The sequence below is a fragment of the Micropterus dolomieu genome, linkage group LG03 (genome assembly GCF_021292245.1).
Source record: "Micropterus dolomieu isolate WLL.071019.BEF.003 ecotype Adirondacks linkage group LG03, ASM2129224v1, whole genome shotgun sequence".
Classification (NCBI taxonomy): domain Eukaryota; kingdom Metazoa; phylum Chordata; class Actinopteri; order Centrarchiformes; family Centrarchidae; genus Micropterus; species Micropterus dolomieu.
The window spans coordinates 2,106,975-2,133,566 of record NC_060152.1 but is presented as its reverse complement, the minus strand read 5'-3'; the positions used below and the strand labels follow the sequence as shown (position 1 = coordinate 2,133,566).

The 26,592-nt window shown below is 41.2% G+C and overlaps 1 protein-coding gene across 1 annotated transcript in view; it reads right to left on the bottom strand.

The window, feature by feature from the left end:
* si:dkey-22o22.2 (neural-cadherin) overlaps positions 1-26,592 on the bottom strand; it is a 201,663-nt gene that overhangs the window by 88,130 nt on the left and 86,941 nt on the right. The window contains exons 4-7 of the mRNA XM_046043950.1: positions 22,339-22,543; positions 15,191-15,302; positions 14,223-14,472; positions 13,606-13,748 (exon numbers count right to left, since the gene is read on the bottom strand). Coding sequence (XP_045899906.1) covers positions 13,606-13,748; positions 14,223-14,472; positions 15,191-15,302; positions 22,339-22,543 — 710 coding nt within the window. The remainder of the gene's footprint in view (positions 1-13,605; positions 13,749-14,222; positions 14,473-15,190; positions 15,303-22,338; positions 22,544-26,592) is intronic.

The following is a 26,592-nucleotide window of genomic DNA, read 5'->3' as shown; positions in this document are numbered from 1 at the left end:
CTGGGAAAACAGGACTGATGGTCACCCTACCATAGCTTCATATAAAATGTTAGTCTAGCAAACATTACAGGAGGAAAAACAGTTTCACTTACTCGCACATCCACTCGAAGTCAGAAAGTGGCCTGGCCTTCTTGCCAATGGCATGTACAGTCCTAAACAGTAGCTTCATCTTCTTGCTGGTCTGCTCTGACATTGCCATTAGCGCTGTCACAGAAGTTTTCGAGAGTAGAGGCTCAGATTGAGCCAGAGACACAGACACGCAGGCAATGTGACACTTACTGTGTTCATGGTCACGAATGTTCTCAAGTTTCATCGTTTTATTTCCGATGACGAATGAGTTCTTTCTGTTTTTATCTTTAGCATACTGGCGACACACAGAACAACTCATCACGACCGCGTCAGAATCATATTGTAGCCAGCCTCTTGAAACTCCGTTCTCTCCAAACCTCCATTTCTCACAAAACTTTCTTTTTTTATGTAATTCGTCCACCTTTTCGTCTGTGGGTCTTCGTTTTAAAGGTTGGCTCACTCCTGGTAAATGTCACCACATAACAGCTAATAAGCGGCAGCTAGCTGCAGATCGGTGACTTTTCACAAGCACTCGCGTGGCCGACGTTGCTATGCAACCATGAACAGAGGCGCGCTTGGAAAAACGGGCGGCCGGGCGCATCTCAGTGTAAGAGTGTAAGTGAATGTCGCGATATTACTGATCATGGAAAGATTTTGCAGCGGTGCTGATGAATACATTGTAGGGAAAACACTGATTATTACATTACTATTTTGGTATGAACATTCACCCGCCAGTGTGGCGGATAGCCTTTTGAAATTTACTCGCCAAACGGAAAATCTACCCGCATTTGGCGCTTGGCGGGTGTTAATTTCGGACCCTGCTCCTAACTGATCGCGCATCAACTCATAACGGCATCAATGAGTAATAATTTTTACACCTCTGTCTGAGATAAATAAAAAAATCAAACAACTTTTAAACTAATGTTACTGTTTTGCTCATGCGTTTTTATAAGAGAATTATTCAGTGCTTTTACAAAACACAAAGCGTTACTGAATGTGGGATTCATATCCTGCTACGAATCAAAATTGAATCCATAGCTTAATGCCACTCTCCTGCCGAGTGGATGTTTCACTGGCAGTAGCTGCCAGAGTTTCTTTCTACAGGACAAGTTTCACGTTTCTTTAGCAGATGCTTCAATACAAACTTGTTTGCTGTTGAAAGCTTTTTGCTGGTCGCACAAAGTTTACAACAGAAGACAATGTTTGCATCTCTGAGTGTGACACAGCTAAGCCTAATGGCCTAGAAAGAACAGGCCTAATGGCAGGACTTACAGCTGTGGAAAGAGCACCTCTCTCCTTCGTTCTCCATTCTTCCTTTAGCTTTTTGGCTAGCAGACCACTTGAACAACATGGTTCAGCGCAGTCGTGCATGTTAATATGTGTAATGAAACACAAACAAGCAGATCTGAAATGGCAGTTTATTATTAAGTCAACAAGAATTTACAAACAATGCGTAATCTACGTTGATGATAGTGGTTGACTACAGTCTTCTGACCGGTGTTATGCTGAGTTTTGCATGCCTGCCAACAATTGCATCCACCTCTTTTCTCAGCATAAATGAGCGTTACCCGCCGCGAGGTGCATCAAGTTCTCGGCAGGCACGAAGAATTTGGCACAACACCGGCTACCAAAATGCTTTTGCCCCCCTGGCTGCGTGCGCATTCAGTAGTGTTTGTATACCAGAAACCTGTCTATTATAGACTCCAATTGCATTTTTAGTTACAGATGGCTTTCTCTACAGCAGGGCCGTACAGAGACCTTTGGAAGGGCAGGTGCTGAAAGTATACAACAAGGATTTAAATAGGGTTGTTTTCAAAATATACAAAAATATATCGTTATGTATTCCTTGCTGATATTCCTATACTGATGCTTCTGTATCGATACATCAACAAATGCTGTGACACCGTTTTGAAAAAGAAACACCGGGAATACCCAGGTCTTGCTTTAAAACACTGTGGGCTGACATAACTTACAAGAAAGAGTTGCTGTTGAGGGGGTTGCTGGGGATGTTGCTGCTGTTCTTGTTACTGCTGATACTACTGGTAGTGATCTATGACTAGATATACAGTCCCCTCCAAAAGTATTGGAAGGGTAAGGCAAATTCCTTTGTTTTTGTTGTTCACTGAAGACATTTGGGTTAAAGATCAAAATATGAGTATGAGACAAGAGGTCAGAATTTCAGCTCTCATTTCCTGGTATTCACATCTAGATGTGTTAATCAACTCAGGACATACCACCCTTTGTTTGAACCCACCCATTTTTCAAGTGAGCAAAACTATTGGAACATGTGACTGACAGATGTTTCTTGTTGCCCAGATGTTGCCTTTTAGGTTGATTGTCCAAACATTAAATAGCTCTGTATGACTAGTCTAAGTTTCCTGTTAAAGAGGATAAACCAACATGAAGACCAGAGAGCTGTCTATGGGAGAAAAGCAAGCCACTGTCAAGCTGAGAAAAGAAGGAAAATCGAGCAGAGCCATTAGACAAACATTGGGCAGAGCAAGCACAACAATTTGGAATGTCCTGAAAAAGAAAAACTACTGGTGTACTGAGCAACAGACGTCCAACAGGTCGGCCAAGGAAAACAACAGTAGTTGATGACAGAAATATGGTGAGAGCTGTGAAGAAAACCTTCAAAACATCAGTAAGTGACATCACCAACGACCTCCACAGTGCAGGGTGAAGGTATCACAATCCACTGTTGGAAGAAGACTCAGAGCAGAAATATAGAGGCCACACCACAAGATGCAAACCACTCATCAGCAGGAAGAATCGGAAGGCCAGACTGAAATTTGTAAAGAAGTACAGAGATGAGCCGCAAAAGTTCTGGAACACAATCTTATGGACTGATGAGACCAAGATTAATCTCTAGCAAAGTGATGGGAAGGCCAAAGTGTGGAGAAAGAAAGGAACTGCTTCTGATCCGAAGCATACGAGCTCATCTGTGAAGCATGCTGGAGGCCAAGTCAATCAGCTGACCTTAACACAATAGAGCACCCATAGACTTGGTCATCGTGACAACAACCATTGGTTTGTGGACTGCCATTTTAAAGCCTCGAGTTTGGCCGACAGGGCGCCGCCTTTTTTGCAACCAGGAAGTGACGATCCAGCGGAGCTAATGGCCTTGTGCGGAGCTAGCTAGCTTGCTTAGCTAAGTGCAACTGTAACTCACATTAACTTGTTATTGTTAATGTGAGTTAACTGTGTACTTGTTTAGCAAACAACAGTCTTAAAACTAAATGTACTCACCAGATAAAGTGAACAGCCAACTCCTAATAAGCTTTTTCAGCAGTGCTGGTTAAATTTACACTGTGCAGAGGGTACGAGTCACTCTAGCCTGATTGCCAATCATACATAATCCCGCCCTGAAACATACTCTGCTTTAAGGTCTTTTTTTTAAATAAACTGGACCATAATTTACTAAATGAACATCATTTTGTATTGAAGAAGACTTGAAACTAGCGACTGAGACCATAAACTCATCCGGAAAGGTACTTACTGAGGTAATTATTCAGCTGAGAAGTAGAGTCATTTTCCCATTATTTCTAATGGAGCCGGACTTCTTTTTGCAACCAGAAGAGTCACCCCTGCTGGATTTTCAATAGAATGCAAGTTTCAGGGACTTCTGCATCGGGTTATATTTTATTTATATATATATATATATATATATATATTTATTGTAGACCGGAAGCTTCCCGCTTGATTTCAACTCCTTAAGAGGAGACTGAAGGGAGAAACACCCCGAAACAAACAACAACTGACAGAAGCTGTGGAAAAAAGCCTGGAATAGCATCACAAATGAAGAATGCAACAGTTAGGTCAGCAAAAGTAATGGAACAAATCTTAAAGTAAATAACATTTTAATATTTGGTGGCATAACCCTTGCTTGCTTACTGCCTCAAGCCTGCGACCCATCGACATCACCATAGAATGCTGTGGTCTAATACAAAGAGTGGTCTGTCCTGAGTTGTTTAACAAAACTAATCTTCTTCACTCTTTACTTTGATATCAGGAATATTATTTATTTTAGACACTGACATTATTACATGTATTTCCGGATGACTCTTCAAAAATGTGTGGTCACATGACCAATTTTGTCTAGGGTTGCCGAGAAACCAGGGGTGGCTCAACTTCCACACAGGCTCAAATCAACCCGCTCTCCCCTACCTCAATAAGTCTTTGAGTGTTCCCCATCCCAAATATCACCCCCTGCCATAGTTACAAAAGCACACCCAACCTATGCCATATTTTCCGAGCACACTCTCCTCAATAACACATTACACACAAATCAATCTTGATTTTTATATAAAACACTATATTCAGTCTTAGTGTGTGTGCATCAAATAGTTTTCAAAGCAAAAATTGTTAATAATCCAAGGGTGATCGAAGCAACACTGCTCACTGAGGTGTGTGTGTGTGTGCGTGTCTGTCCACCCGCCTAATTTGACTGCAGCCTTGCTTTTCGCCAGGAGAGTTCGCTGTAACTGAAGCTTCAAGTAATGAACCCTTTTTCGAAACAACTGGCTCAAGTGGGTCAGTGCTTCACAAAAGCTTCATTTGGCCATCACTAGATACCGCCTCACATCGCCTTTACACACGAGAGAATGATCTGAATAGTATTTTAAATTTGGAGTAAAAAGACAGCACTGATGATATTAGATGATATTAATGAGTAAAGTTAAAAAAAATACTCTGGACAACATTGTGGATGTTTTTGAGGACACTTCAATGTATATAAAAATGTAAGGAGAGACCTCAGACAGCTGACTTACAAACATCATTATGTCTCTACAGGAACCAAAGAGTGACTTGGTCACTGAAGACCTGGGGAAGTCTCAAACCCTGTAAGCACTCAGAAGGCAAAGTGTTTTTATATCTCACTTTATTCAACTTCTTTAGCTAATTATAATGCTCTAAATGTTCATCTCCTTCTCAATTTAGTAATGGCACCTTCAAATGACCTCATTGTTTGCTCACATTAGTAATTTGTGCCCCTAAAATGACTTAATTGCACCCTCATTATCACTTTAATGTCATCTGTCCCCTCGACACTGTCTACGTGCGGCACACTGATTTCATTATTATGATCTTGAGCAACACAAAATGTTGTTTATATATAATTACACGCTAAAAGAAGCTGTTCAGCTCATGAAAACCCAGCTTTAAAATTCAAAACACAGATTGAGGATGAGCATAAAGCAAAATATGATTATAATTCATATGTAGGAAATCCAACCAGGCCCATAGTGAGACCTTCAGACCAGGTGTATAAGACTTAATGTTGGCATAATTCAGTAATTTGGGAGCATGATTTAGTCCTTTTGTCGGAACAAATTTGCAAATTGCTTCATAAAAAAGACAATTGGTGAAAAATGAGCTGCTATCACTTTTTACTTATGATACTAACCATCCTTTTTATTGTTTGCACCAAGACCATGTTTTAAAAGTCTGAATGTACAATAAATCACCTTTATTTTTTTTCATTCTTCGCCCCCCCCATGAAAGCAGCAGTCTCCACAGGATGCGTTCAGGTGCTGTGTGGAATGTAGGTCACTTGCATTTTTGGAGCCCAACACACAATCGCTGTTGTGCGTAGGGCTGGACAATAACACCTAAAATCAAAATCAGGATTTATTGAACAATTTACCTTGATGAAAAATAAACGTTTTAACATTTATTTCTTAAAATTTACTAGTCTCTATTTAAAATCTATTACTACTTATTAGTTACTAGTAACTACTCCAAAAGATACTAGGAACAACATTTGAATTCTTACTAGAAAGCTAGTCTTCATTAATGACTAGTAAAATGGCTTGTTGACAGTAACATTTTAATTGTTACTCGTAAGAACAGTTTACCAGTAACTGAAAAACCAACAAACTAATTTTGGCCTCTGTTACTAGATGTGTGTAAAATAGATGTATAGCATGATTTGAAACACAAACCATTAAGCTGTCTGTGTAGATTAAGTATATCTGCTCTTTCAGAGCTGGAAAGGCTTTTTCACAGTATCTGATGTCATGCTGTAAAATTACAGAGTTTAAGCGTGCAGTTTTAGAGGAATTTAATTTCACTCAAAACAGTCAGTTTCTTGTTAAAGCAGAGACTCATATTTTCTGGCCTTCTTTGTACAGAAAGATAAAATGTCCTTGCACTTACATAAACAAAAAGACAAAGTCAGCCAGAGAATCACATGTTTGGAATGTTTTATTTCTGTAAACTAAAATCTGACTGTCATTATTGCATCCAGAAAAATCTCCTATAAACCTCTTCAGACCAGAAACTTTACTTTTTGTTCTCTGATGGAGAAGTTCATTTATTTTGTCCGTTATTGCTGCATCACAGATGTCACACTGCGACAATGTTTAATGGATTTTAAAGGGTCACCCAGTTTCCTAAACAGATTGTCTCACTATCCCCCGTTGCAGATTGTTTTATTTGTAGATATTTGTATTTTAAATGTCCTATACAGTAGAGGGGAAGTGCAGTTTCTTTTGTGTTTCTTAGACTTAATAGCATCTTCTGTATGCTGAAACACTGTCAGTTTAAATAGACAATTTCTACAGAAGCAGTAGTCTCCAGGGTCCGTTGGCATAAATGTGAAATGATCCAAAGGATAAATAAGAAGGCGCTTATGTGGAGTAAACACACAGTTGTGGTTTTAAATGTAAGTCTCAAAAAGCTGTATTTACTGTGATTTCTCTAGTGTTAGACAGTCAGTGGAAGTGAGTGTATTTGCAGCACTCTGCATCAGTCTTACTGTTATTATTATTTGTGCTATCTTGTAAAGCCACGCAGGCTGGGTAAATTCTTACCACGTGCTGCTGTTTTGATCATCAGTCTGAATTCACTTTAACCGTGTTTTTCCCAATCTTGTTGCTACGTTAACTTGCAGTGTAAAAAATAAATATATTGTCTCCACTACCAACTATATTAAGGCAACATTATGTAAGATGAAGTCTTTTTCATGGTTTGGTGATGCAGTTTCAGACTTTAATTCACCGCTGTGGTAAATAAGGCCAGCTGTACACGTGCATTTGTTAGGAGTCACATTAAGATCAAAAACTAGCAAGTCGACAACTTTGCTAACAGCTGAACATCAAGCAACACAAGACTCCGTGTTATTACTGACTAGTCCAAACAGATGGAAGACCAGCTCAGCGTCTGTCCTGCAGCCTTTCAGCTCTCTTAGCTCAACGAGTAAAAGCCATTACTCTTCACTTCCCTGCTACGTACCAGATAGTGCTATCCCGGGGCCCCGAGTGGCAATGATAGACGCCATTCTAGAAGTCAGTATGCCATCAAAGTGATTTTCAAGGCTGTTATTTTTAAGATAAAAAAAATTAAAATACATAATGTTGCTTTAATATAGCAACAATTCTCACATAATATCCAAACTATCAGCATGATCTGATACCACTTTTTGGGTTTTGGTTGAACTTATTGTTAGCCTTTTTCCCAGAGTCTCTGCGCTCTCGAGTGAAAATATTTCATAAGTGAACACAATAACACAATATACAGTGCTGTAATACAAAAACCAGTAGCCATCTGACTGCATTCTTAGTTAAATGAGAACACGAACACGTTCAGTTTATTTACTGAAGTTGTTCTCTGATCTCATCTCCTGAATAGTTTCTGTAATTATATTTCACTTTCAACCCATCATGAAAAATGCAAGCTGTACTGGAATCCACAGAGGGCGGTTTGATGTTTCCAGCAGTGGTTTCAGAGGGTGATGAACTGTGTGATCATTTCATCAGGTGAGCTGGATCTTCGCTTTGACCGTCAACAGCTGGCAGCCGATTGGTCGACCCAGTCCCACACGTGGATGGAACCGTCCGAGGCTGCAGACAGCAGCGTTCGCGGCCGCTCGGGATGCCAGACGTGGGAGGTGACACAGACGCCGCCATCAGACTCTGATGAAACTGCGTGACCACGATGCTCGAACAGCGGCTGAGCTTCCTGCAGCTCCGCCCTCCAGATCGATGTGTCGTAGATCTGAACCGCTCCACCGAAACCTGCCAGAGGAAGGTCAGAGACAAATCTATTTATCTTGTACGTTGGTTCTTGAAGTAGTCTTGAAATATTCCGGTTTAGATGTACACTTATGGACAGAGATACTGGGACAACCCATACTAATACTTTCTGGAGGGGCTGTTTTTTCACATTGCCTTTGTTAAGGGTAAATCTTAAAGCTACAGCGTACAATTTCAGACGAGCATTTCAGAGTTTTCCTGTTACAATATGAAAACGCCCACGTGCACAAAGCCAGCTCCATAAAGAAATGGTTCTCCCAGTTTGGTATAGAAGGACTTGACTGGTCCGCTCAGAGCCCTGACCTCAACCTCATCTAGGGCCGCACGATTAATCTAATCGCAATGTGTGTGTGCGATTTTAATAAAACAGAAAAGGTGTGTGTGCGTGCGTGCGTGCGTGCGTGCGTGCGTGCGCGTGCGCGTGTGCGCGCGCTGCAGTCTGCTCATTATATCCGCCCACACCGGGCTCTCGCATGTGCCCCTAAAACAGATAAGTCTATCCGTACAATGACAAAAAAGATTTGAGCAGTCTGCCAGTAACATTTAAGACAACAACCTACCGTATACTAACAGTAAACTATTAACTAAACAATAATTCTAATTCCTCTATTATTTTAACTCTTTAGTAATAATAAAGGGGACAGAGCGTTTGCTGTCAGGGCCCCGAGGCTCTGGAACAGCCTGCCCGAGGAAATCAGGTCAGCTGAGTCAGTGAACTCTTTTAAGTCCCTTCTTAAAACATACTTTTATAGGAGAGCCTTTCCCGATCTTATTTGACTTTATTTTATCCCTTTTATTTTATTGTATTTTACTAATTTTATATTGATCTTAAACATGTATATTGGTCTTTTCAGTGTTTTCTTGCTTTTATCTTGTATTGTTTCTGTATTATTGTTTTTTGGGTATTATTGTCTTTACACTTGTTAAAGCACTTTGTAACCTGTTTTTGAAAAGTGTTCTACAAATAAAGATTATTATTATTATTAGATACTCATGTACAGTTCCTCCTCCAGGTTGTGTATAGAGACTCATTAGACAAAGCCGGTGCCAGTGTGCCCATTTGCTGCTTTTAGCCGCCGCCGCCTCCATAGAGCAACATGCTCCCCTTGTTCTGTTTTACTAGTTAGGGCCCATGTCCACCAAAGTGTTTTTTACCAGCTGAAAACGCCTGCTGCTGTTCTGGAAACTCGTAGCTGGGAGCGCTAGTGTGCGCTTTAGAGGCGCAGTGGGGGGTTTCGAGACGCTGTGGTTGCTATGATACATACTATCCGTGGAAGTGATGTACTGCAAGTCGGCTACTTAATTTTACTGAATGTAAAAATGTCACCATAAAGTACGTAGGCCTACTAGCTCTGGCCCTTGCTCAGAAAGGCTGAAACTTGAGAGCACAAACTCTTCGTACATGGGTTCATGAGATTTTGCGGGCGAGGAAACAGCTCGGTAAATTTTTTCGTTCAAAATTGGATGTGCTCGGTGCGGTGTTTGTCCCGCCCCTCTGGCACTGTGATTGAACGGCTGGGTAAAAAGTGACAGTGACGAGTGCAGCGGTTTTCCCAAAGTTGAGCATTCTTCAACTCTTGACGACCGGAAAAAAACGCTCAGCGCTTCGTCACGCTGCTGGCATTTTTACCAGCTGCTCCCATTGCAATGAATTGAAAAAAAGACGTTGGCGTCAGAGGAAAAACGCTTTGGTGGACACGGGCCCTTAATGTTATATTGTTTAACTTTGTTCAAGTTGAGAAATACACATTTCAAAATGTCAGTATTTTGTGCAACCTTATCCAACACCTTTGGGATGAACTAGAACCGAGATCGCGAGCCAGGCCGTCTCGTCCAACATCGGTGTCTGACCAACACTCTTCTGGGTGAATGGGGCAAAAAATCCCACAGACAAACTCCAAAGTCTTGTAAAACGCCTTCCCGAACTGTTAGAGCTGCAAAGGGGTGACCAACTCCATATTAACGCTTATGGATTTAGAACGGGATGTCATAAAAGTAATGAGCAGGTGTCCCAGTACTTTTAACTAAATCTCTGTTGGGGCACCAGGGTCAATACACAAAATTGTGAAATGATCCAAATCACCGAAGAATAATAAATGTTTACATGGAACAAATCAAACAGTTTTCTATAAGCAGAAGAGCTTTACGCAATGTTTGAGGAGGTGGATATGCTGCATATCTACAGGAATAATTGATTATTAGAAATAAGCTTTTATTGTTTAAAGAAGTAGATTACATATGTGCATATTGAACTAAAGTTTGGCCCTGAATAATTTAAAAAGATCTTTAGTTGAGAGCTGGTGTTCTTCCTCTTTAGCCACTGAGGATTCAAAGATATTCAGTGCGAGTCTTCTTTACTGTACAAATGATGATGAATTTTCCATGAAATGGCTCGACTAAACCTTGAAATATTCTGGTGTGCAGAAGAGAAAAAACTGGATTGGATGTTTAATGATGCGTTTGCCAACTTTGTAGTTCATTACAGGTGAGGAAACTCGATCAGGCCGGACGACAACGGGCACTTTATGGTTCACCTTACTTTTCCAAATATGTTTGCTTGACCTGGAGGTTTGTTTGTTTACAGCCAGTTGGATTTTTTTAACTGCTCGTTTTTATTAAGCTGTAAGATGAGGGCTGGAGGGTGAAAAGAAATGCATACAAAACTCTAAATTTGAGATATTCTTTCTTTTGTAATCAGCCAGTTGGACTCCAGATTAACATGACATTTGCTGCAGATATTCAGTTTCCTCGAGCGCCCTCGGGACAAAGTTGACATTTTTAGCTCCATTACTGGTGATCAATACAGAACACTGAGATGTAATGAACATCACAGATGGTCTGTCGTGATCAGATGGCCTTTTATAATATCAATAATACGTCCCATTTCTTTTACCGCCAAGAAAATAAGATTTTTAATCAATGAGTAGATCTCGTTTATGACATTGATAAAATCCCAAAACAAACATTCCCACCTTTTTTTTTATTTTGTTTTTTTTAATTTGAGCGAGAGAGCAAGCACGCGAGAGAGAGCTAAATTACAGATAATCAGCTTCTTCACTGCATTTGCAGGAATATTTTAATGGGCTACCTAAAAAAATTAACTCATCAAGTTGCCTAGTCTAATGCAACAGACCATTTTTACTCTGATAGCCTATCTTGACCTTTCCTCATGTGGACACATAGGGGCTGTGATCCTGCACAACAAAACATCCCCACACTACCATGGATAGTAGTGGTGCAACGGGTTGCAGAATCCGCGGTATGGATCCCTTCCACACGGTGCGGCAGAACTATGAACATGAGCAGAAAACCTGCTGAAACACAGGAGCTATTAAAGTCCAGGAGTTTCTAACTGAAATGATTTAATGTATTATTGATGAAGTAAAAAGGTGCCACATGCACATTTAAAGAGGTTACCTCAATCAGTCAGGCCTGCGTGTGTGTTGATTCAGCAGTGATGATATTAAAAGTTGATCTACAGGAGAAACATCTGAAAGCAACCCAGAATGCCTGAGAGCTGCTCTGCATTATATTCTGTCACAGTTTTAGATTTTGAATTGTTTTATTATACCTTTATTAAATCAGAATGTTCTGGCCAAGGCAGGCAGTAGTACAATTAATAAATAATCAGTTACAAGGTCACAAAAATATCAAAATGTTCTTAAATATTTACCACAATTCAGCAACAAGGACGATCAAACGAGTAATCAGTCATAACATCTGAAGGCAGAATTGCCAGAGTCAGTTATTATGTGAAGAAATGAAGTGTTATGGGCTGGGCTAAGCCCCCAATTTTTCAAGATCCTAAAAACGCCCCTGACGCTTGCCAAGCGGCTACTCCGACACGCCCTCTAAAACAGCGGTGGAAAAACACTTATCTACAGCACACAGCTCCCCTCTCCCTTCCAAACACTAGCTACCCTCCAGGCAGTCAGTGGACATAAAGTTGTTCCTGTGATGTAGAGACAGAACTCAGTTAAAACTTTATGGATGAAAGATACTTTTGTTACAGATTAATAACTCACCACTCTGAAACTCTCGCTCCAGTCCATGTTGCCAAGCTGGTCGGCAACATTTAGCCTACAGCTGAATCGAAGCTGTTTACCGTCTTTTCGCTGACCCGTCCTTCTCTACTTCTGATTGGCTAGTAGTCCTTAACTAGGAACTTCGCATGTGCAGCTCCCAACAAAGATCATTTAGAGACAAGATGCATTACTCCATAGCTAAAACGAAGCGTTCAACACAGGGTGAAAAGAGGAGCTGCAGCAATGTGCAGTATGAGAAAAATATGGTGTTTTTTGAATATTAAACCATGTAAACCTGTTCTGGTACAACCACTAAATAAGATTATGAACCTGAAAATGAGCATAATACCACCTCCTTTAATTTATTTTTGTGTCACAGCATTTAACTTGTTGATTGCTGTCGGGATGTAAAAAGAATTTTAAAAAATGCTTCTGATGCTAATTGCCTACCCCAGCTTTAAAACATTTTCAACTCATGTGGCTGCATCTTTGCCTCAACACAAGTTGCTTAGAGTGACTAATTTACACCCACGTGTGTCTTTGCATACAGAACAAACAACGTATGATTATTAGACTTTAGACTTTCTATGCAATTGTGTGTGAAATTAGTTTTGTGATCTGTCCGAATACACCGTCAGAGTAGCTAAATCGTCAGTGTGTTGTTGTCATTGCAATCTCTTGAGGGTGTTAGCAGCAGTTTTAGGACAGCAAGTAAGTAGTTATGGTGCCTAAACCTAACCAAACTGCAACGTTTCAGGACCTTAACATGTAGTTTTATTTTGAAAGTTTAACAAGACGCTGCGTATTTGTTCTTGCTTATTGGACCACGGAGCCCTACAAAAACTACATTAAAGGGTACCCTACAGCGTACCCTACACTGTAGCCTAGCCTGACGTGCACCACCTCAAAAATGTAACTACATGTCGGGGTGAGGCGGACTGTAAGAACTTTTTTTGTTTGGCTGGGTAGCCTCGCAATGCCTCAGAGTCGGCAGGAAGTGCTACGTGCTACACCGTCAGCTAGCCTTTGGCGGTGTAATTGCATAACAACACAGACACCGACGCACAAGTATAAATGCATGGCTATGTGCGTAGCTTACGCCGTAGACTTAACGCAGAAGTATAAATCATGCTTAAGCCACCGCTTGCTGCAAAAAAATTCCAGTGTGAAGGGAATTGTGTTTATATTAAAGACTGTGTAAAAGAAGTATAGGTTTATATAACACACCGGACATGGCGATGCGGAGGCGGATAATAAAACACATGCCTTTGGTGTGGGAGATTTGGATTCGGTTCCCACTGTGACCCATCCACCATTGTGTCTCTGAGCAAGACACTTAACCCCTAGTTGCTCCAAAGGCATGCGACCTCTGACATATATAACAATTGTTAGTCGCTTTGGATAAAAGTGTCAGCTAAATTACTAATTATTATTTAGTAAAACCGTCTTATGTGTATGCATTGCATCTCCCTCACCCTTCTGGTTGTCCAGCAGGAAGTTGCTGTCCTCATTGCCGCCAGTGATAGCGTAAGAGACGGCATCTCCGTCCGGGTCTTTGGCGTGAACGATGGCGACCAGCGTGTCTGGACCAGCATCCTCACTTAGGAAGGTCTTATAACTGACAGAGAGAAAGAGAGAGAGAGAGAATGGGCAGGTGTTAATCCAAGAAAACAGGACAAGGGGAGAAAGTAAAATAGAGAAGAGAACAGAAGTTGAGAAGTGAAAGAGACGGTATGACGAAAAAGAGTAAAATTTGCAGAAGAAAATGACAAAAAAAGAAAGAGACAGACAGAGAGAGGGAAAAAGTTTTAAGAAATACATAAAATAAAGCACAAGTGAAGTAAGAGGGTGTGAAGGAGACAGACAGAGGAGCGAGAAGAGAGGTGGAGACGATGTGAAGCAGATGGAGAAGAAACGGTGGGAACAAAAATAGATTGTGAATTAAAAACAACTTAATTAGCAGAATGACTCTGTGGGCGAGAGACAGCGACAGAAGTGAGACAGAGGGAGAGAGAGATGGCTGATGTTTGCTGTTAAACAAAGTTAAAATTGAAGAAAAGTTAAAAAGATAGAAAAATAACAATGATCCTACGTGTTCTGGGAGAAGACGGGCGCCTCGTCGTTGCTATTGGCGACTCGAATGCGGACAGAGGCGGTGCCCGTGCGGGGGGGAGTCCCTGCATCCACGGCGACCACCACAAACTCATAGATGTGATTGGGTCGCTCATAGTCAAGGCGACGGGCGGGGCTTATCACACCCCCCGATGTGATGTCAAAGTCGCCACCGTGAACGAAGTAAGACAGCTCCGAGTTCACACCGGAGTCACAATCCCGGGCCAGAACTGAGGAGGAGGAGAAAAAATAAGACATGGTGGGAGGAGGAAGAGGAGAGGGGGAGGAGGAAGAGGAGAGGGGGAGGAGGAAGAGGAGAGGGGGAGGAGAAAGGGAGAAGAAAAGACAAGAAATGGTGAGAGGAGGAGAGGAAAAGGAGACAGAGGAGAACAGATAAGAGGAGGAGATAGGGGAGGAAAAAGTGAAGTGAAGAGAAGAAGTGAGGGAAAAGTGGAGCGGGAGCAAGAAGAGAAGGAGAGACGAAGAGAAGAGAGATGAGGATCGGGGGAGGAAAGGAGGATGAGGAGGAGGAGAGAAACAGTAAAAGAGAAGGGAAGGAATATAGAGGAGGAGAGGGGAACAAAAAGAGGGGGATGGGTGGAAGAGGAGAGGGATTTTAGTAATACATTACTCTGTACACTGTTGAATGTATGTATGAGTGTGTGTGTGTGTGTGTGTGTTGCTGGCTGTCTGCCTAATAAGAGCAAAGTCGGACTGTTTGATCTCAACCAGTCACCCAGCAGCTATGACAGATGGCCGTAACACACACACACGCACGCACACACACGCATGCACGCACACACACACACACACACACACACACACACACACACACACACACACACACACAGGTGTAATGTGCTGGTGTTGTGTTCACTGACAGAGGCCAAACAGTTTACAAGAAGCAGAAGAAGTGTGTGTGTGTGTGTGTGTGTGTGTGTGTGTTACCTTGCAGCAGGGAGGTTCCAGGTGCGACGCTCTCAGGTATGTTGTCTCTGGTGTAGATGGAGTGGAGGAACTCGGGTGTGCAGTCGTTCTCGTCTGTTATTTGGACGACAACCTGCAGGATGTGTCTCACTGTTATTATCTACAATATTTATTTCCCTGTGTTCATTTAACTCTTAATAATCTGATGATCAGTGTGACCCAGCAGGTGTGAACAGGTGAGTAATTTCATGAAAATCATCTCGACGTCTCAGCTAAAGCTTTTGCTAAATTTAGGTTGTGAAGGATTTCTAATTTACATAATGTTGTTTTTTGTTGACCACTCCTAACTACAGAGAATCAGAAGCCAAGTAGTTTTTAACCGTACGAGGAATTTTCTTTGGTGGTAAGATTAAGATCTACTTTTTTAATCCCCAAGGGGAAACTCAATGTTTTCATTCTATTATTATCACGTTAGTATTTTACACACAGAGAGATGTCAGAGTGAAGGGGCTGCCACTCGAGCAGTTGGGGGTTTAGGGGCTTGCTCAAGATTTGAGCCGGCAACCGTCCGGTTCCCAGCCTAATCCTTATGGACTGAGCTACTGCCGCCCCAAGGTAAGGGGCTAAACATCCAGTTGACAGAAATGAACGTAGAAATACATAAATATAAAATATAACAGATGCAAGTTATATAAGAATGATAAAAGAATAGAGAAAAATAATACAACTATTTGCAGAGAAAGAACGATATGGCAGATATTTGCATGTGCATTATTCCGGGTTTGTGTTGTGCAGACGTATTGCAACGGAAGAGGATATTGTGTACATAAATATATAAAGTGACAAAATATAAATATAGAATAACAACAATTAACAATTAACAACAAATATGTGCAATAAATAGGCTATACACTGAACGTACTAGCTTAAACCTGCTGGTATTGAAGTTCTCAGCCTGATGGTCAGGTAGTACGAAACCTGCTTACAATGCACCGAGCTTGCAGCAGGACCTTTTCTGAAACAGGACTTTCAAAGTTGCTAAAGAGCTAAAGTTTTCTCCAGACCTCCATTGCTCTGGAGGTTATGTGAGAGAGGGAAGTTCAAATCACCTCCACACACCTGGACAATCAAAGTGTTGGATTAACTGACTGAAACACCAGATTCTGCCTTTCGGTTTAGCACCAGCGACCTCAAGCATCATTACCGTGCGAGTGAATTGCATCGCTCCTGTTGTTATAAACACCCGTCTTCATGACTTTAGTTAAAGATTCTGTATATATGAGATTCTGAACATTAATGTAGCAGCAAACAATTATTTGCTATGTAAAGATATCTTACTGTTGAACAAAAAGGTCTCTCTCTGTAGAAATCATTTCCATAATGATGTCACACACTGAAAAAAAACAATCTGAGCCTGTCAGTGGCAAAAACATTTAGTAAAACGTACTTCAACTGGTACATTTGGCCCCAGTGGCCATTGCAGCTCATTTTCTAGCTGAGGCATATAGAGCCAGAATATTCTGGTGAATTAAGGGTTTATTTTGACATACCCGGCTGATTGTTGGAACAGCTGAAAGACTAACAGATGAGTTTGGTGAGTTTTAGTTTGTTTCTGGCTAGTTTGAATAAAGTGTGTGTTGCGAGGTAAAATTACCATTTTTCTCAATGGAGTCTGGTGGGCCACAGCGCCCATTCGTTTTGGTCTGAGAAGCTGGTGCTCTAGTGCAACATTTAGTTCAGTGAACGTTACATACAGCTCTTTTAAAGAATCAAACTCTCTGTCGCACAGCCGAGTAAAGAGACAAGCTGCAGCTTGATAGATGAGCTTTGAGTTCAAGTTGGACATCAAAGCCCCAAAACTTATTACAGACTGATAATTACCCAGCAATCACTGCTCTTTGGCCCTGAAAAGTTGAGTCCGAATCAGCAGGTTTGCAAGTTATGGTGTTGTATTAGTTGGAAAGACTTCACCTTAGTGACACAACGTTCCTGTTTTCCAAAATAACTCATGCAAACATAATGAAGACAAATGTCTCCTGCTCGAGGAGAGAAACCCATTTCCTCCTTGTTTCTTTCTCTCCTTTAAACCTCCTCCACTAAACCCTGAGCTTCTGCATCTTCGCCTTTCCCCCGCTCCTGTCCACTTCACCCACTATCCCGAGCCACTGGAGCTCAAACCAAAACGCTATTTTCCATTCCCATAAAGCCTGATTTAACCGGTGAAGCTGCCGACCCAACCGCCTGAGCACAGATTTCCTATGCAGCCCTGAACCTTCGACACACCACCTGTTGAGTAATAACAGCAGGGCAGCAGAGGGGATTGCTGAGGAGATTTCAATGTGTGGCTGCGTCTGCAAACATGGACTGAATATTTAAAGGTTTCAGCTTAAAACTGTTTATTATTTTCTCTTTAGACCCAGCATGTTCCCTACCAAATGTGTGTATCTATTTACCCAATTTGAAAGACGTACAAGAAAAAAAGGCAGAGAAAAGTACAAACTCTCCTTTATTTCAACCACATCCAAGGTTCATACACTGACACTGGAAATATTAGATCATCAAAATCCTCCTCTCTTTAATAATGTTTACTCATATTATACAATATTGTATATGTGTAGCTAACAACAAGCACAACAATTTCCCCTTCCCCTATCTCCATGTGACCGTCGCTGCATCCTGGGCTTATACATCTGGACGTGTTTGACTGTAAACAAAGCATTTTTGTGGAGAGAGGTCTGTCTACATGAGACAACTTTTAGGTTAATATAAGCACCAAATTTATAGTCATTGTCTGAGGTGGCCCAAATATAGTGTGTAAATAAAGTGTATTCTGTAAGTAAAGTTTATTTATTATAGTATTATAGTAAGTAAGTAAGTAAAATATTAAATAAGCTATATACCGTAAAACTTTGATTAATATCCCGGGCTTTTATTTGCTAAAATTACTGAATAGACCCTGCCTATATTTGGGACAGGCCATTAATTCCTTTCACACAAAATTGAAATACAACAGCAGTTAGCACCTTTTTTTTTTTCATCTCTTGTACCATGCCGGTGTTGGTACCAGATTTGCTCGGGTGGTCTTTCTTTATCTGTAAATATATTTGCTTTTTATTTCACATTTGCTTTGGCAATATGGCAACAATGTATACACAGACATTAGCTTAACTTGATCGGCAGCTAACATTAGCATCGTAACATTAATTCACCAAAAACTATCCGTAAACACAACGACATAAAGCCAATCACTATCTGCCACGTCATTATACAAACGTAGTCTATTTGGGACTCGGCTATTAATTGAAGTTTTATGGTATGTAATAAGAGACAACAATAAAACAAAAGCAACAACAATGTAAAGACAGTAATAAATAATAATCAATCACTAAAAATATAAGCAGCGACATAAAACAATAAAAATATTAAGAACTAAGCATCAACATCTTTACATCGTAAAATAGTCAATAAAACAACAGCAGTAACGGACCTTAAAACACATTCGTTTGCGTAATTTAGACAGCACAGGATGAGACAAAGGCCAGCTTAAAAAAAAGAGTCTTTTTTTTAAAGGCATCGGCAGAGGATAAAAAAATTTAAGTCTAAGGGAAGAGTGTTCAACAGCGTCGGAGCCACCAATCACCTTTTGGTTTCAGTCGAGCAGGTGGAACAGCTGGTAAGCTGGAACTAGGTGGCTTAGTGATGATGTATGAGTGGAGCAGGAAATGTACCCAGGTGCCTGAACATGCAGGGCTCTGTAAGCAGTTTACAACTCATCTGGGATGTTGTATTACAGGCTGACCTCAAAAACTCAGAAGCCAAATTGTTGCTGTGACTGACATCTGGATGAGTCTACGTGTGAAACTCACTAAAGTGTGTTGATTTTTTTCCTGAAAAGGAAGACATACTAGAATATTAGGAGGTAAATGATATGATGAAAAATGGCATTGCAGAGTCTTCCTCCTCCTCCTTCCTTCCATATTTGCTTGTAAAAAAGCTGGACACTACTTTAGACCTGGTGATTTTTATACTGTTCAGCTGCTGCTGCTTTCACCAAACCTGCGCCGTCTGCTCGCTTACCGGTATTCAACTGTCTGCCAGTCTGATTTTGTAATTGTGCTGCAGTGTAAGCAATCATTTAGTAATCTGTCAAACTGACGAATTTGAAATTACCGTAAAACTTCAATTAAAAGTCTAGTCCAAATTAGACGCCTGTCCCTTCTACTGGCCCGGTGTGGCTACACGTTTTGACAAATAAAGACAGGTCTCAGTTAGACGCCTGGTCTGTTCTTTGGATGTATAAAACTTCTGAAAGCCCACCAGGTAGTCCTGAGTTGCTTAGATCACACACAACACATATGTTAAAACTTTTATAAATATGGACATGCTACACATGGTAAGATCGGTTATATTCTCCACAACTCGATGGGCCAGTTAATTTTACAGAAACAATTCAAACAAAAGAGAGACCTTATTGTTATACAAGTTATTTATTGAAGTTTTAAAGGTGCAAATGCTACTCCTGGCTGTCACTAGAAGTTTTTATTTTTAAATCTCTATGCTGTGCGTTAAAGTGACTAATACGCTGCTTGAGAAGTGTCAGAAGAAGACCCTTCGAGAGAAGCTCTATATGTGCAGATAGTTTTAAAATGTCTGTAAAAGCCAAAGGCAACAGAAACTGCAGATGCTACAGTGAGATGTAATGTTAGCGCTGCTCAGGAGGCTGCTTTCTACACAGCTGGCTAACACACACATGTAAACGTGCACGTACACGGAGGGCCTTTAGATGGAATTAGCCAGCCAAGCTTACAGAGCAGCAGAGGACTTTAGGGGACGCTGGTAGTATAGCAGCTATTTTCTGTCTGTCCCAACCATCTGGACACCGAGAGCAGGTAATAATGGAAATCTCTTAAGTGTATACGCACGTGTGAGTGTGTGTTAATGTGAACAGATGTAGCTATCCGCTTTGTAAAGTCTTACGAGCTCGCTGTGAGAGCAGGAGTCAGGACTTGAGAGCTGCCAGGTTTCTGCAATTAGCAATATGTTTAATGTGTGTGTGTGTGTGTGTGTGTGTGTGTGTGTGTGTGTGTTAATCCATAACACGGCAAACTCTGTAACAAACTTAACCGAGCTCAAACTGCTGATCACAAACTGATCATTTAGGGTTTTTTTTCGAACGCAGCTTTGATCTGCTGAGTTTTCACAGAGTTTTCATCATGAGAACTTCACAGGACGCTGGCTGAAATGAGGCAAACAGCGCTGCGTGTTTAGTTCTACGCATGCATAATGAACACATACGCAGAATAAACAGTAAATGAAACAGTAAATGAAACAGTTGCATCACAGCGTCTGATTCGGCAGCAGCACTTTCTCTCATCTGAAATTAATGAGTTTTCATCAGAGCCTGGCAGTTGAGGGAGGGGGGGTCGTTTGAGTGTGTGATAAGTCGTACTTCTGTTAATGTGGATTTATTCTGTTTATCAGGGGAAGAGGGGCTTTGATGCCACCTAGGACCTTCCTGTCCCAGGTGGTTTGAAACCTCTGATGCCATGTCATGTCATACAACCTTAACGCCTCAAGTGTGGCACCAATGTGACGCTTTAAATGCCAGCGGCTTCCCACCATTGAACTGAAGTGATTCATTCATCCCAAACAGTGACAGTAATATTATATTTATATTCCCTGCTGTGGTGTGATAAATATTTTATTTAACCTTTTATGACCAGGTTTGTTCCATTGAGATTATGTAAATGCTCTGTATTTGTATAGCGCCTTGCTATTCTCCGACCACTCAAAGGGCGGTTACACTATATTGCATTCACCTATTCACACACATTTATACACTGAGTGCAGAACTAATATTCATACACCAATGGATGACAATTCAGGGTTCAGTGTTTTGCCCAAGGGCACGGAGCCTGGGATTGAACCGCCAAGATTCCAATTAGCGGGCAACCCGCTCTATCTCCTGAGCCACAGCCGCCTCTTTTATTATTATTGGCCAGGGACCGAGCCAATAGCAGCAACACAAAGTTTCAACAATAAAGTACCATTAAAGCCTTATCAAACGTGTAAAGTCTGGTACAGATTTGAGCATGTAGAGTGAAGTTACAACAACATCCTGTTTCATGGCGAAGCCAAGCACATGCTGAAAACTCAAGCTGAATGGCCGAATTCCTGTTGGGTTTAGGGAATGGCTCCAAGAGGCTTTTTAGTAGGTGTGGACATGTCACAGGAATTTAGTACATTTGGGTAAAATGTGGCTTGGGAGGGGTTCAAACCCGGTTGCCCCGGCCTTTAGCATGTTCTCCCTGCATCTGGGTGGGTTCTCTCCGGGTGCTCCGGCTTCCTCCCACCGTCCAAAGACATGCAGGCTTGGTTGATTGGTGACCCTAAATTGTTCTTAGGTGTGTGTGTGTGAGCGTGAGTGGTTGTTTGTCTATGTGTGGCCCTGCGATGGACTGGTGACCTGTCCAGGGTGTACCCCGCCTTTCGCCCGATGTCAGCTGGGATTGGCTCCAGCCCCCCGCGACCCTGTACGCAGGATAAGCGGTTGACGATGGATGGATGGATGGTGGCTTGGAAGCAGCTCTTTAGGGGGCGCTATAAAGCCATTTTGCCACGACCATGTGCAATACCCATAAAATACAAAATTTTTCACACCGTATGACGTGTGTGCAAAGTTTCATGAGGTTTTCAGCATGTTTAAGACATCAAAAATGCGATTCTTTTGCAGAAAAAACAATGTTTCTCGTGCACGGGCCCTAATAAAATCACATACATGTAGAATTGGGTAACATGTGATCAGATAAAACATTTGCACACAGAAAACCTGCACAGATTTCACCATAGTTTTTAAACTGTTCAGGGTCCCTATGTTTTGAAGTTTAAGATCAGTTTGTAGATTGTTCAGAGCAGCAGGTACAGAAAACCAAAAAGCTTTAGAAATAATACATTCCAAAATGCTCTGAGAACAGAGATTATATTTTCCATATCTAAAGTTTAGAAGAGAAGATAAATAAGGAGGAATAGTCCCAAAAATGGATTTGTAAATGAAAACATACCAACGGCTGAAGCAGCGTGTATAGAAAGCAGACCAATTTGAATTTAATACACACAGCTAAACCTGGTTACGTTTATTTGCCAGCAAGTATTAGTTTGTGTGAACGTACCTCTGCCACGCCGCTGAGGCCTGTGTCGGGTTCGGAGGCACGGACCTGCAGGCTGTGGAGGTTATGTCCACTCTCATAGTCCACAGTCCTGGTGAGGCTGAGCCCTCCACTCTCCTGGTTGATGCTGAACAGATTCCCAGGATTCACCAGGAGCATGTAGGACAGACTCTTCTTCTGGAAGGAGACGGCCTGAACCACTGCGACGCTGCAGAGACATGAAGAGAGAGGCCGGAGTGAAGAGGGACAGCAGCAACACTAGCAACACTGAATTTTGAATCCTCAAAAATGATGCTACTAGTCATATTAGTCAAATGAAAATTCAGTTTCATCCCTCTGCGTCCAATACACACAGGTCTAGGACAGCCTAGCTTAGCATAAATACTACAGACAGGTTTCTTGTATCCAAACACTACTGGATACGCGTGCATTCAGTGGGCAAAACCACTTTGGTAGCCAGTCAGATGACTGTAGTCAACTATTGCAATCGATTTAGATTTCGCTTTGTTTGTACACTCTTGTTGACTCAATAATAAACTGCCGTTTCAGAGTTGGATCTTTTTGTTTGTGTTTCATTTGCATATTAACATAACATGTGCGACTGCGTGGCAGGTCAGCAGGACCTGTTGTTCAAGTCAGCTGCTAGTCAAAAAGCTAAAGGAAGAAAGGAGAACGTGGGAGAGGGGCGTGCTTTCCACAGCTGTAAGTAACCTACAGCCATTAGGCCGGGCTGTGTCACACTCAGAGATGCAAAGAAGTCACTTTAGTTGCTTTATTTGTTTTATTTCAGCCAGTGGTGTTAATAAATATTATGTACTGTAAAAAACATTCTCCTTGATGCTGTTATGAAGAGTTAAAAAGTCAGGAGAGACTTAATTTATCTTTTATTATTTTTAATAATATTCAAACCGCACACAGTATCCTCTGGTCTGAGAGGCTGCAGTGTTTTCAGTTCGGCTGGTTGTTGACTCCTCAGGTTAATTATTGTTCCAGGAAAGTGGATTCATTTCTAAAATGAGCTGCTGAACAGGTTTTTCGTCACTTTTAAGGATGGGTTGCGGGTGGTGTAGGGAGTTGAAAGTAGGGGTGTGACAATAAATCAATACGGCAATATATGATGTACATTTTTCCATGATACTGTGTCGATATTCCAGCCCATCATATCGATACATAATATTAATAAATAGAAAACGTAAATTGGGAATCTCCATTAACGTGCTAATGGACATTAGCATCGCGATCGCGAAAATACAATAACATAAAGTAAATGCTCCATATTTGTATAGCGCCTTTCTAGTCTTTTCGACCACTCAAAGCGCTTTTACACTACATCTGCATTCACCATTCACACACATTCATACGCTGAGCCTAAGTGCTCAATCTGAAACTAACATTCACACACATTCATACACTGAGCCAAAGTGCTCAATCTGAAACTAACATTCACACACATTCATACACTGAGCCTAAGTGCTCAATCTGAAACTAACATTCACACACATTCATACGCTGAGCCTAAGTGCTCAAACAGAAACTAACATTCACACACATTCATACACTGAGCCTAAGTGCTTTAACAGAAACTAACATTCACACACATTCATACACTGAGCCTAAGTGCTCAAACAGAAACTAACATTCACACACATTCATACACTGAGCCTAAGTGCTCAAACAGAAACTAACATTCACACACATTCATACGCTAAGCTGAAGTGCTCAAACAGAAACTAACATTCACACACATTCATATGCTGAGCCTAAGTGCTCAAACAGAAACTAACATTCACACACATTCATACACTGAGCCTAAGTGCTTTAACAGAAACTAACATTTACACACATTCATACACTGAGCCTAAGTGCTCAAACAGAAACTAACATTCACACACATTCATACACTGAGCCTAAGTGCTTTAACAGAAACTAACATTCACACACATTCATACACTGAGCCTAAGTGCTTTAACAGAAACTAACATTCACAGCCACCAGGGGCAATTCGGGGTTCAGTATCTTGCCCAAGGACACTTCAACATGCAGCCTGGAGGAGGCGGGGATTGAACCAATACATAGTAATATTATTACTTTTTAAAGGAGTAATAAGTAACTTGCCCAACACTGCTATGAGACACTGATATGCCGCAAAGACAGAATGCTGCTTTCTGCCCCCTAGCTGCAAGCGTATCTCTATAAAGACGTTGCACAGAAACGCGTCTATATGCACCCACTTGTAACTACGATCAGTAAATTATCAAAGACCAGGTGGAGATAAAGGACCGACAACAGGCATTGACTGGTCTCGTCGTATGAGCTTTCACATCCTCCCAAAATCTTCACAGCTCATTTTCAAGTACATATAATCATAAAATCAACCACATGTTATTGCTGTGCCTTGAAACAATCTCTACACTTAATTTGGTGAGACGATAGAAATGCTGACATTTGGGCGATGGCTTTCCTACAACATCGCTGCTGGTTGATGTGAAATGCGTACTGGGATACTTGTTTACCCTGAAGTTCAAACACACAAATGAGTTGTGAAAAAGCATCTTCAATAAATGGGGCTTCTAGTCATTTGGTCCAGTCTTGGATAAATGTCAACTTTGAATTTAGAGCTGCAACGATTAGTCAAAATTAATTAATCGGCAACTATTTTGATATTCGATTCATCGTTTTGAGTTATTTTTTAAGGAGAAAATGCAAAATTCTCTGATTCCAGCTTCTTAAATGTGAATATATTTTATTCATCTTGGGCTTCTAAACGTTTTCTGACATTTTATGGACCAAACAGCTAATCAATTAATCGACAATGACAATAATCGTTAGTTGCAGCCCTATTTGAATTTGAACGATGCTTGAGCCGTGACCGGAGTCCACGAGAGGACGAGTACAGACAAGAACCGAGAAAGGCCTATGATTGTAAACATGACCGCAGGTCGGCAGAAAGCTGCTCCACATCTGTTTCCAAACAGACTTATAGAGCGAAGAGGAGCTGTGACGTGCTGGTCGAGCTCCAACGCTGCGTCTAAAGTCTGCAGCCTTCATGGATTATTCTGCACTCAGAGACCAACACAACCTGGTTAATCAATTTAAACTAAAAACACACAAACACACACACAGGGAGACACACTTCAGGACATAAACACACATTAAGGGGGACATAATGGAAGCAGAGACACACAAACACCCACACACACACGCTCACAGGGTGGCATGGATACTTGGTTATTAATACAATGTGCTTTGCGCCAGGAGCCCTGAAGGATTCACATACGCACACACACACACACACACACACACACGCGCGCACACACTCACACACACACACACACACACACACACACACACACACACACACACACACACACACACTCTCCTTCATGTTTATCCAGACCTCGCTTTTAATAAATATTTGAATTTGCCACACTTTCAAATTCTCTGCCTCAGGCCACACTCATACATCTGGGTCCTCTTCATCCCCCTGTCCTTCTTCACATCCACTCATCCCTCCATCCCTTTTTCCTCTCCTCCCTCCTCCCTCCCACCCCTTCGTCTATCCTTCTCCCACTGTCTCCATGTCCCTTTACCTCTCCCTCCTTCCTCCTCCTCCTTCATCATCTTCTTCTTCTTTTGTCTTGCTCTACAGGGCTCATCTTTTCATGCATCACATGACATGCAAAGCCAAGCCAAGCAGCTAGCCGTGGAAACACACACACACAGATGCCATTTCCACACTCAGTATCTGAGGCAGTGGAATGTAAATGATGTTTCTGTAAATACGGAGAAGGACAAAGACACAAACAGACGCCTAGTGTAATGAAAAACACTATTACCGCGATATTAATCTATAGATATCACTACTACAGTAGAAGTAGTGTTATCTATTGTAATTGTACACAAAATATGCACATTAAAATAAACATCAACAGTATGCAGAAAACCCACAATATGACTAATAGTCTGTAAAACCGCTTTACTCACACTACATATATTATGTTCTACTGTATACTATAAATGCTACACACAATAATACATCACAGCTAATACTCCCAAAAGCGGAGTAACACAAAATGAAATCATATTATAGTTATATTTTGTGTTTTCCGATAAAAATCATGTTTCTCCAAAAGAGAAGAAGTTAAGAATCACAGTGCATATTTGATATTATCCAAAAGGTGTTGATAATGTCAAAACATTACGATCGGAAAATACATGTTAAGGAACACAACCTTGACAATAACGAAAACCCCTGGA